Source organism: Carcharodon carcharias, chromosome 18 (assembly GCF_017639515.1).
Source record: "Carcharodon carcharias isolate sCarCar2 chromosome 18, sCarCar2.pri, whole genome shotgun sequence".
In the NCBI taxonomy this organism is placed as follows: Eukaryota; Metazoa; Chordata; class Chondrichthyes; order Lamniformes; family Lamnidae; genus Carcharodon; species Carcharodon carcharias.
In genome coordinates, this window is record NC_054484.1 from 17,137,213 (window position 1) to 17,149,463 (window position 12,251).

At 46.6% G+C, this 12,251-nt stretch overlaps 1 protein-coding gene across 2 annotated transcripts in view; it reads left to right on the forward strand.

Annotated features, from left to right (window-relative positions):
- Positions 1–395: 395 nt before the first annotated feature.
- The window catches only part of jam2a (junctional adhesion molecule 2a), a 68,066-nt gene continuing 56,210 nt past the window's right edge, over positions 396–12,251 (forward strand). For both annotated transcript variants that reach the window (XM_041211689.1, XM_041211691.1), the window contains exon 1: positions 396–615. In XM_041211689.1, coding sequence (XP_041067623.1) covers positions 567–615 — 49 coding nt within the window. In that variant the 5' untranslated portion in view covers positions 396–566. The remainder of the gene's footprint in view (positions 616–12,251) is intronic.

Below are 12,251 nucleotides of genomic sequence, written 5' to 3' on the forward strand. Positions count from 1 at the left end.
CAGGAATGCGCATCCTGAGAGTGTGGTGGAGGCTGGTTCAATCTAGATATTCAACAAGAATTTGGATCGTTATCTGAGGGGGTGGGAGGGGGAAGAATTGCAGGGCTGCAGGGGAAAAGGTAGAGCCAAGAGTGGGACTTGGTGATCTGCTCTTGCGGAGGAGGCACACTCGCAAGATGGGCCAAAGGGTCTCCTCCCGTGCTATAGCCATTCTATGATTCGTTCAACTAAAAAGCAGGAGCGGCTCCAGATAAGGCGAGCAGCCCAACGCTTGGAGCCGGCTGGTGTGCAGACGAGGGGCGAGTTCTGGCAGCGGATCCCGCTACCATTGCAGGAAAAGTGCGGCTCTTGGAAAGCGCCAGGCGCTAGGACCCCGCGAGCGCTGCTGCCATTAAAGACGGGAGAGTGAAGAAATCTTGAGTCGCTGAGAAGCAGCAGCAAGAATAGGTCGGACGTTCGCAGCAGCTCTGATCCTCCTGCACAAAGGCTAGCAACCATCGGGGAAAGGCTCCCCCACAGAAAAGTTCTGGAGGAACTTTTGCTTTTGTTTGAAGTGGGGGGATAACATGATGAGAGTTGAGGTCTTTCTGTATTCCTTCAGCCTTCTGGAGCTGAGTAAGTATTTTACTAAGTCCCTTTAACTTTGTATTCAGAGCCTCTCCCCACCACCTCCCCCAACCAGCTCTATTGATCTAACGGTTTCCTTTGATTAGTGTTTATGCATAAAGTCATCTTGAATCTGGGGAATGAGCTGCCTCCTTATCCCTTAGGAGTTGGCAGCTCCTTGGATCTGCTTCTACGTGGGATCCATCCCTGATGTTGCTTAATGCTGCTGACCCCCCCCCCCCACCCCGCCACATACGCCCCCTCCCCCGCCTCGCAGTTAATGTCCTCAAGGACAGAGAGAGAGAGAGAGAGACAGAAGAGGCCTCCCTAAGTGTTCCTTTAGTTTGGGCCAAGAGGCTCTGCATGGGTCACTTTGGTGGAATGAATTAAACTGTTCAAAAGTTTTAAGTTGTTTTTGAAGCCCAAATTCCAACTCTGCGGCTGTCAACAAACATGGATGTTTGGGGATGGGGGTGGGTGGTGATGGAGAAAGGGATTTGCCAATGCTGGAAATCTGGGATCAAAACACAAAATTCTGGAAACATTGCCAAGGAGGACGGGTTAACCCTTTGTCAGAATGCACGCCTCTGGTCAGACAGAGGGCATCTCCTCCCATGCAGTGAGTGGGGCTGGGTGGGGGGGAGGTGATTGTGGGGGTTGGGTGAGGTGGTGGCGACGATTCTTGAGTAGTTTCCAGGATAGGAGATAATACTGCAAGCAAGAGACACAAGAGAGGATTTGAACCGAAATTGGGGAGAGGAATGTGAAGATATCGTCAAGAAGAGGTGTTTGTAGACTTTTAAAAGGGGGGAGGCTGGGAATGGTCCAATCTGTCCCATAAGATTCTGATGGATTTGTTGTGTGTTTCCACCATTTTATGTATTAAATGGGGATGACGTGTGTTGCCCATCTCCTGGTTAAATAACACAATTCCTTATTTTTCCTCCTCCTGAAAGTGTTCCTTCCGTGAAACTAACAGTTGTCCAACTCTAATTCTGGCCCTTTCATTCTGCATTTATACAATTAACTAATGCTGTGAAGCAAGCCCCACATAAAGGCAGCAATTGCAGATCAAGCAAGGCCCCACATTTAATTTTCCAGTGGTGCAGAGGTCAGCTGATCCAGCCAAGGCAGTGACTGGGCAATACATTTGACCTCAGTACCCTTAAATTAGAGGTGGGAGAATATCCCACTGCTGACCCAGTCACCCTGAAGTGTGTGGATTGGGAAAGAAGAGGTTTCCATTACAAGGCGGTGCCGGAGAAACTTGGCTTCTAGAACCTTGAAAGGAGATATCTGAGGAGGAATGTTATAAAGTTTATGTGTTGTGATGCACAATTGCGTGGTATTTGATATGTTCACATAAATATTAACAAGATTATATGGAAGAGTTAAAGATCCAAGGTCCAAGATCCAACCTAGTACTCCAGTGTAGCACTGAGGGAGTGCTGCATTGCTGGAAGTGCTATCTTTCAGATGAGATGTTAAGCCAAGGCGCCAACTGCTCTCTAAGGACATAAAAAAAATGCCATGGCACTGTTTCACTATTTCGAAGAAGAGGAGGGGTATTATCCATGGTGTCCTGGCCAATATTTATCCCTCAATCAACATCACAAAAACAGATTGTTTGGTCATTATTGCATAGACGTTTGTGGATGCCCTGTCTCCTACATTGACTACACTTCACAAAAGACTTAATTGGTTTTTAAAACACTTTGGGACATTCTGAGGCTGTGAAGGGCATTATATAAATGCAATTTATTTTGTATTAGGATGATTCATGGGCAAAGGTGAATTTAGGACTCGTATCAGGATGTTTTGCTCCACTCATGAAATGGACTCCCAGATGGAATAGTGGCAGTGAAATCCCTGGTACCTCTTAAGGACTAGTGAAGTGCTTTAGTGGATGGTATTTCAGGATCCTACTGCATAGGTGTGCTAGGTAGACCAATGACCTCCTCATCCTGCGTTTCTCATGGATTGGCTCCTGCCATTCAGTCTAGGCCCACGCATGAATGATGGCTTCCTGTAGAAGGCACAGATGGCCTGGTGGGGAAATTAATCACAGCACAAGAATCCTTGGGGAGAGAGGGGATGGGAAGAGGTGGGCGGAATCAGGAAAGTTGACAGGAAAATAGAAGTAAAACAAGCCTTGATCTCACGCTGCTGAGACACAGGGAGTGGTTGCTGTCCCCGTTTGCTAATAACGAGGCAGAGTGCGGTGGATGAGCATTTCTGTGAGGAAAAATGAGTCAGAGACAGTCACTCTGCCTCCCCTTCAGCACCTCCTGTTCACCATCCTGTAGTTGGATGGGTTTGACAGGAGTGAGTCTGTTGCTGCAATTGTTCTGGGGTAAAAAGAAAGGAGTCTGAAATCACCTTCAACGTGTCATACAGCACAGTCACAATGGGCTGATTGGCCTCCATCTGTGCTGTACCCTTGTACTGTATAGTATTATCGGTTCATTTCCGGAGATTCGCATTTCCTTTTTGAAAACCAGAGTTTTTACTGAGTGACCACTTCTTCTATCACTCAGAAGTAATGATTTTTTTAAAAAATAGATTTTCTCACTAATTGTTCTCCCTTCTTGCTGGGATTTGGTTCCATGGACATTCCTATCTTATTGAGTTTTTTCAAATCCATTCTCTGGGTGTGGGTCTGTCTAGCAAAGCTGGCATTTGTTTGCCTGTCCCTAGTTGCCCTAGTTGAATCACTGTCACCTACATGGTGAATGTACTCCACAGTGTAGTTTGAGAGGGAATTCCAGTGTTTTCATCCAACAACATTGAAGAAATGCCAACCTATGTCCTTGTCAGGATGTTGTGATTTGAAGAGGAATGTTGAGGTGGTGTTGCTCCCATGTGCCTGCCATTCTTGTTCTCCCAGATGGTACAGAAGAGGTCACAGGTTTGTGAGATGGTCATTATTCATGTGTGAGCCTTGGTTTTTGAGTGGTGGTAGGCTTATTAACTGTGGAGAGCATCACAGTTCAGCCCCCGTGATATACTGTCCGGTAGGGTCAAATCATAGTGATCAAGAGTGGGAACCCCGGCTAAATAGTCTCATCCCTAAATCCTCTTTAGTTGTAGCAACTCTAATAACGCCTAACTCCGAATAGGCTAGGGATCCAAGGTGGGACCTTTCTAGTCTGTACTGCTCAGCTACTAACTGACTGACTAAATTTGTTGTAGTGTTGGGGCTCCTTTTATCACAGGATCAGAGAGAATAGAAGGCCACTCGGCCCATCATGCCTGTGCAGGTTCTTTGAAAGAGCTATCCAGTTAGTCCTACTCCTCAGCTGTAGCCCTGCAAATGTTTCCCCTTTTAATGTGTTTATTTTTCTGAAAAGTTCGTAAAGAGTTTTTGGTTTTTTACACATCCCTGTTAGCTTGACTCCCTGTTGACCTTGGCAGACAGTCAGCCAATGCAGCAGTAATGACATTAGTTCCAGTGCATGGACAGTAACACATACTTTATATATTGCACACCCCTTCACCCCCTCCCCTCCTGTATTGGTTGCAATCCATGTTCCTCTTAATGTCTCGTGGTCTTCATCCTTTTTAAAGGAATAAAAAAACCTACAATATTTGATATTTAAAGAAATATCTTGCATTTATGGAGTGATAATTTTGTAAGGAAACTAAGGGGAGGCAATATAAATAAAATAGTATAATTTTAAAAGGGGTGCAGAAAAAGAGACACCTGGGGGTGTTTGTAGGCAAAACTTTGAAGATGGCAGGACAAATTGAGAAGGCTGATAAAGGCTTTAGCTTTATATATAAAGTCGTAGAATACGAAGTCAAGGAAGTTATGGTTAAACCTTAATAAATCACTGGAAGGCCCTGTCTGGAGGATTGTGTACATTCCTGCGTATCATAATTTCAGAAGAGTATCAAGGCCTTAGTGAAGGCACAGAGGAGATTTACAAGAGTTAGAGTTGCCAACTATGATTAAATGTATTCCTGGAAGTTTCATCACATGACTTGCCCCCACTTTCTAGTCTTAGACGGCCAACACATCCATCCTGGTGACGCACTGCCAATCGGAAAGCAAAAAGACTTATTACCCACCTGGATGATGATTGACTGTCAGCCAAACAGCCTTTTATTCCCCCCACCCCATTTTCAATATCTTTATATCTGGTAAAGAGAAATGTTCAAAGAAAATAACAAAAAGAAACATTCTTTTTCAATGTCCCTGTGATTTTTCTCCAGGGTTGCACACAGCAGTCTCCTGGAGATTGATCTTCATTTCCCAGAGACTCCAGGCCAATCCTGGGGGGGGGGGTTAGTAGCCTTAACAAGAGTGGTAACAGGGTTAACGGACTCCAGTTATGTGGTGAGACTAAAGACACCAAAGTTCTCCTTAGAGCAGAGATTAAATAGATTTAATAGAGGTGTTCAAATTATAAGGATTTTGATAGATTATTATTGAAAGAATTTCCACTCATTTTCAGGGTCTGTAACCAGAAAACACAGATTTAAGATAATTGACAAAAGAATGGGGGAGTGGGTGGATGCAGGCAGGAGGAGGGCAGGGTGAAGATTTTTTCTTTTACAAAGCAAGTTGTCATGATCTGGAATGTGCTGACTGAAAGGGTGATGGAAGCAGAGCCAATAATAATTTTCAAAAGGAACTTGGATAAACAACTTCAAAAAAAAGGTGAAAATTGCAGGACTGTGAGAAAAGATGATGTGAGTGGGGCTAACTGAATTCAAGGAGTTGACACAGGGGCAATAGGCCGAATGGTCTCCCTCTGCTGCAAGATTCTATGATTCCATCTCCTTATCAAATCTCTCACAAACATCTCAAAGCACTTTACAACTTACACCTTTAATATTGATAACTTTGAAGCGAAGGAACAGTTCCTGTGTAGTCAAACGAGGCAGCCATTTTGCACATGGTAGGATCCTATATAGAGCAATGGGAGGAATGGCAGGTTGGGGCTGTCCTTGGTGTAGGTCAGGAGAACGCACCTGCTCTTCTCCCTGAATAAGTGGGTGGAACCTCACTGTAATAATATTGTTGCACTCATGGTACATGACTTTAGAGTGTTGGCATTTTGGGCTAAAATTCTGAAGGGAGGGATAAGTCTAGAATCTTCAAACACACAGACATGAGTGGTCCAAACTGAACCATCCTTACCTTGCAGGAGAGTGTCCTGACTAATATTTATTCCCTAACCATAAGTTAACAGTTATCTGGTCATTATATCACTGCTGTTTTTTGCAACCTCGCTGTGTGCAAATTAGCTGTGTGATTCCTACATTGCAACAGTGACTACACTCCAAAAGTACTTCATTGAGGTCATGACAAGTGCAGTATTAAGGTAAATATTTCTTTCTTATTAGTTGTTCATTGCCACCACCTCTTAAGTTTTTTCCTGGCAGCAATGATTCATAGTGGGGTGTGGTTCCAGCAGTCCTCGTGCAACATACAAATCGTTATTCTTTATATGCTGCAGGAAAGTGTAGGAAAGCAAGTGTTAGCAGAGTTTGCAACATTGGAGCACATTGCCACCCAGCCTGATCCTGTTCCCTTTGATGTCTTCATGTGTGGTTGCAAGTACGATAGGGACTTTGATTTATCCCTTCTCTAGCCCAGGAATATAGAAACCAATTGTGTCTACCACATTGACTAAGGTTAATAAACTTGGTGCTGACGTGAGGGGGAACAGTCAGCTGGAGCCTCCTATGTCTCTGTGGCTCAGTGCCACTTTGAGTACACTTCACCACAAAGCTACAAGTGGAGCATGTAAAGCTCATTCTTGACTGTGGAATTCCGCTCAGCTGCTCAATTTGAGAGACATGTGTCTTCACAAAGACAGATGAGAATGCAACAAACTCCTGTTTGGTTTCCCCTCTGTGACAGCATGGAATTCCTTGGTACGATGGAACTAGTACTAACTAGTTACCTTCCCTTTTTCATTTTTGTTTGTAACTTTTTGTGTGTGTGTGTGTGTGTGTGTGTGTGTGTGTGTGTGTGTGTGTGTGTGTGTGTTTGTTTGTTTGTTTAGCTTTGGCCTCATGAAACTGAGGGATGTTGGAGCCAGGGAATGTAATGGCTTTCCTGCTCCTGCACAGTTACATTTGTTACAAAGCTTGGATGCAGAATAAAGAGAGAGTTACTTTACCCCAATGAGGTGCTTAAACCTGCTGTATGGGTGTGACTGTGTCCAATCTGCACGCCATCCTGTGGTCTCCCAGAGTGAGTTGCTAAATCGGGCTGGTTTTGTTCTGTGAACTTCTCCCCATTTGGAAATGGAATGAGAGTGCTGTCCTCTTCCTCTTTTGACCCCATTACCTGAGGCTCACTTTTTCACCTCTGTGTCTGGAGGCTGAGGGCTCAAGTCCCACTCCAGTGCCTTGAGGACAAAATGTAGGCCGGTGCTTCAGTTTTACTCCACGACAATTACTGCAGCTGACTCACTCGATCTTCCCCGCCTATCCCATCTCTCCAATGAGAAATTAAACCGAGGCCCAATCTGCCCCCTCACAATGGACATGAAGAAGAGTAGGGGGTTCTTACTAGTCTCTTGGCCAAGATTTATCCTTCAACCAGTGTCACTAAAAACAGATTGGGCCACAACTCCTACACCAGAAAGAGATGACCCACAGGAACTAGAAGGAATAAATACGTACTAGACTGTCCTTGAAAATTATGCTGACACTTGTTCACCAGAGCTGAATGGGGCCTGCATTGAAGACTCCTCACAGGCTCCAGTGAAGTGCAGCTCCCACGGATTCAGGGAGGCTGCATCCCTTTTTTTTCCGGCACGGGCTACCATATGGGGGGGGGGGGAGATCAGAAGGTGGGGAGGTGGAAGGAGTCAGAGGTTGGGGGGTGGGGGGATCAGAGGGTGGGGAGGTGAAGGGGTCAGAGGGGGTATTGGAGAAATGGGGGGGTGGGGAGTCCAGGGTGAGGTTTGGGGGTGAGGTCCAGGGTGTGGGGGGAGTCCTGTGGGGGTTAGTCTGGGTGTTTACAATAGTTACCCATAAGTTAGAAGAGGTTTTAATTCTTCTAACCTTTTCTGAGTAGCCATTGGTGTAATCCTGGTGGAACCATCTGCAGTTTACGATTTAAATTGCATTTTCATATGGTTCCCAGAACAGGGCAATTGTCCAGAGGAAATTAACAATCCTGGGCAATTGACGTGCAAACCCTTACCTAGGAAATTTCGAGAAGGATTCCCCTGCACATCTTTGGGGTACCCCCCAAATCTGACGCTGGGGAGGTCAGAAGTTGAGGCCCCTTATCTGGTCATAATCACAGTGCTGTTTGTGGGAGCCTGATGTATGCAAATTGACTGCTGTGCTGTATAACTTCAAGTCTTTCTTTCCTTTTCACTCATTCCATACTTGACCTTGTGGGAGCAAATCAGTAGCATCATGTCCCTTCCCTATGGTATTCAGTCTGCCACTAGTGTTGCCCCTCATCATTATCATAGAGCGAGTTCATCGAAATCAATCGGACACTATTTAGCAGCCATAATGTCCACGGTGCCTGAGGAGTAGGCTACTCTGATTTTTTTTTTTGCAACAAGTTCCGAAGTCATCAGGAACAGAGAGAAGGACGAGAAATTGACTTTGGAACAGCTCGAGCAAATTTGTAACCTCACCAGTCTCCAACTGGTCCTCTCCCAGAAACGGAAAACTGCACTTCCTTCCTTACTCCGACAATCTATCAGCTTTTAAAAACCAAGCTCTTGTACTACTTCCTGTCTTGATATAGGCCTTTATCCAAATTCCACAGGCAGCTAAATAACAAGAAGTGACATCCAAAATGAACAATGACCTGTTTTTTTTTCATTCCTTGCTAAGCTCCATTCTCCAATGCCTTGCTCCCAACTCTCTGCCTATCTAACTGAGCAGCAGATGAATATGTGACTTTTTTTTAACTATTTGTCTCTCTACTATTTTTTTCTCATGTGCTTCCCTTGTGACAATATGTGATATAATTCACCATGTGTGGAATAGTGAGGCACAGCCTTTTAAAAGACAACTTACTTTCCGAATGCAGTAAAAGTTGGTTTTGGAATGGGCTATGGCATTCACCCCTACAGTTTATTATATGCCTAAAATAGTTCATCATTAGACCGTTCAGATACCCCTGTCCAAACTGTACTGATCATTAACCAAAGAGGATCAGACAGAGCGGATTGCAAGCTGATAAAAGCAAAGAACTGCGGATGCTGGAAATCCAAAACAGAAACAGAAATACCTGGAAAAACACAGCAGGTCTGGCAGCATCGGCGGAGAAGAGCACAGTTGACTCGAAAGAGTCTTCGTGACCCTTCAACAGAACAAGGGTCATGAGGACTCAAAACGTCAACTGTGCTCTTCTCCGCCGATGCTGCCAGACCTGCTGAGTTTTTCCAGGTATTTCTGTTTCTGTTTTTGTTGTAGAGCAGATTGCAATATTACTCCAAGTAAAGTTTAATTTAATTCCTACTTGCCAGGTTCATCAATGATGAAATCAGACACAGAACTGCATTAACTAACATTATTCTATTTAACATCTATAATGAAATTAAAACCATTACAAGTTTGAATATTGAGAATGTCAACCAGAAAAGTCTAAATCATCCAAGACAGCATTAGCTATGGTTTGGTTTTTTGCTCATGAGACACAGATAGCGTTGGAATTGCAATAGCATTTCACTGTCCCTAGCTGCCCAGGACTTAGAGTGAACCATATAGCATACAGCTGGAGTCATGACTAGGTGAGACTGGACTCGGGTGGCACATTCCCTTCCCTGAAGGACATTAGTGAACCAGTTGGCTTTTTGTGACAATCTGACAGTTTCCATACTAACTTTCCAGTGTCACTCCATGAACTACCAGGTTGATTGAACTCAATTTCACAACATGCAATGGTTGAATTTGAACTCATGAGGCAGAATTTTATGGTCCCCCAGCAGGGGTTTTATAGTCAGGGGGGCCCACTAAAATTCCCCAGGCGGCCTGCCCTCCATCTTCCCACCAACCCTGAACATGTCCTCAAATTTAAGAGGGTGGGCAAGGTCCAGGCAGCCAATTATTGGTCACTTAAGGACCACTTCCCGACCAGCCTCAATATTGAGGCCAACAAGACAAATTCAGGGATGGGTGGAGGGATGAGATGACTCTGCTTTGGCCTCAGGTGGGAAAGCCTCTGTTACTGGTCCCCTTTCAAGATATGGGCCCCCCCCCCCCCCCCCCCCCCCCCCAACACTCCCCCCCCCACCCCCACCCAACTAGGGTTCTGCCAAGACCCCAACACTTGGCTCCATCCTGGGCTCTGGGACTTAGGGCTGGATTTTATGGGGCACTGCAGTCCCCGAACCCACTCCCAGCTCAAACGTTGGCAGAACAGGAGTCCACCCACGATCCCAATGGCTGTCCTGCATCAATTTGATGCTGGGAGCAGCACTATTTGCTTTAAGGTGAGAATCCCGCCCCTATCTCAGGAGGAATCCCGCTTTAGAGAACTGTCAGCCAATCGGATTGGTCATAGACCTGTGGTCCCACAGCGCCAGCTGGTGCGCTGGTAACTACTGGGACTGCAGTCAGTCCCCAGATTCCAAGGGCTGGATTTTATGCTCCCGCCTGTTGGGTTTGAAGGCAGGGATGGGGGATGCATGTAAAATTCAGTGGGTGACCTTCCTGCCACATACCTGCCTGCCCCTGACCTGTTTGAAATTTTATTTGGGGGTTGGGGGCAGGGGAGATATTGGGCGGCCCACCTGTCTGCCCTTGGGCCCACTGAAGCCTGTAAGTGGCCAATTAATGGCCGCTTAAGGGCCTCATCCTGCTCCACTGAGCAGATCAGGTAATTCCGGGTTGGGATCTCGGGAATGGTGGTGGGGGTGTCAGGTTCGTGAGGCCAACGGAAAGGTTAAAGCGGTGGGATCTTGATGGGGGTACGTCCACTGGACACAGGGGAGGGGACCCACAAAGGAGGTTTCCCCCCCACCACCCCCCCCCACTCCCCTTCCTGACACCAGCCCACACAGCTAAAACCGCTGGGCTTCTAGTATAGTGTGGGCCTCAGCCCACCATCAGTAAAATATCGGCGGGGCGGGATGAGGCTCCTAAATGCTGCCAGACTTCCCCCCTGACCCCCATAAAATTTCAGACAGGTCAGGAGTGGGCAGGTATGTGGTGGGAAGGGCACTGCTGGATTTTGTGACCCCCACCCTTCAAATGCTGGATTTTATGACCCCCCCCCCACCCTTCAAATGCACTGGCAGGGAGCATAAAATCTGGCCCTAGTATCTGGGCACCGCTTGTCGTCCCAGCAGTGACCGTGCTCCCGGTGCGTCCAATCAGATTGGCCAGCAGCTCTCTGAGGTGGGGCTTCCTCTTGAGCGAGAGGCATAATCCCGCCTCCAGCCAGTTAATGCTGCTTGGAGATCCTGCCACTGGTGAAATTCTGCCATCACCTCCTCTAGGTTGCTCATTCGGTCCCTAAACTACTACACTGCCATACCATAGTGATTGACTAAGATTGCAACACAGCTCAATAAAGTTAAGCTTACAGGTTATATTCAAATAAGCTCTTTCAGATGCGATACTAAACCAAGACCCTGTCTGACCTCCTGGGTAGATGTAAAAGATCCCAGGGCACTACTGGAAGATCCCAGGGCACTACTGGAAGATCCCAGGGCACTATTGGAAGATCCCAGGGCACTACTGGAGGAAGAGCAGGGGTGTTCTACTACTGTCCTGGGCAATCAACAGTTTTTTCTTTTTTAAAAGGATTCTTTTGTTGTTAGCACTTGGTTGTTTTTGGGATCTTGCTGTACATAATTTAGCTTCACTGCTTCTGAAATGACATTACTACCTAAACTTCAAGAATGTTCAATTGACTGTAAAGCACTTTGGGATATCCGGAGGTTGTGAAAGGTGCTGTGTAAACGTGTAAAAGAAAATTTTCTTAAATGACTGCAAGAGGACAGGCAGTCAGCAGCACCTAGAGGAGAGTGTGAGAGGAGGACCCTGGGACAGGCAGTCAGCAGCACCTAGAGGAGAGTGTGAGAGGAGGAACCTGGGACAGCCAGTCAGCAGCACCGAGAGGAGAGTGTGAGAGGAGGACCCTGGGACAGACAGTCAGCAGCACCTAGAGGAGAGGGCGAGAGGAGGACTCTGGGACAGGCAGTCAGCAGCACCTAGAGGAGAGTGTGAGAGGAGGACCCTGGGACAGGCAGTCAGCAGCACCTAGAGGAGAGTGCGAGAGGAGGACCCTGGGACAGGCAGTCAGCAGCACCTAGAGGAGAGTGTGAGAGGAGGACCCTGGGACAGGCAGTCAGCAGCACCTAGAGGAGAGTGTGAGAGGAGGATCCTGGGACAGACAGTCAGCAGCTCCTAGAGGAGAGTGTGAGAGGAGGACCCTGGGACAGGCAGTCAGCAGCACCTAGAGGAGAGTGTGAGAGGAGGACCCTGGGACAGGCAGTCAGCAGCACCTAAAGGATCTAGTCTAGCTAGAGGATCTAGCATCTAGTCTACGCTCAAGGAGGAGTAAGGTGAAATAAAGCAAGAGTTCATATTATAATTTAGTTAAAATGTGTCTGGTGAGTTCAGTCCTGCGACTCCGGACTCCATGATGTCTCATCAGGTCAAACATGGACAAGGAAACCTGATTCACACATATCGCCCTCGCTCAG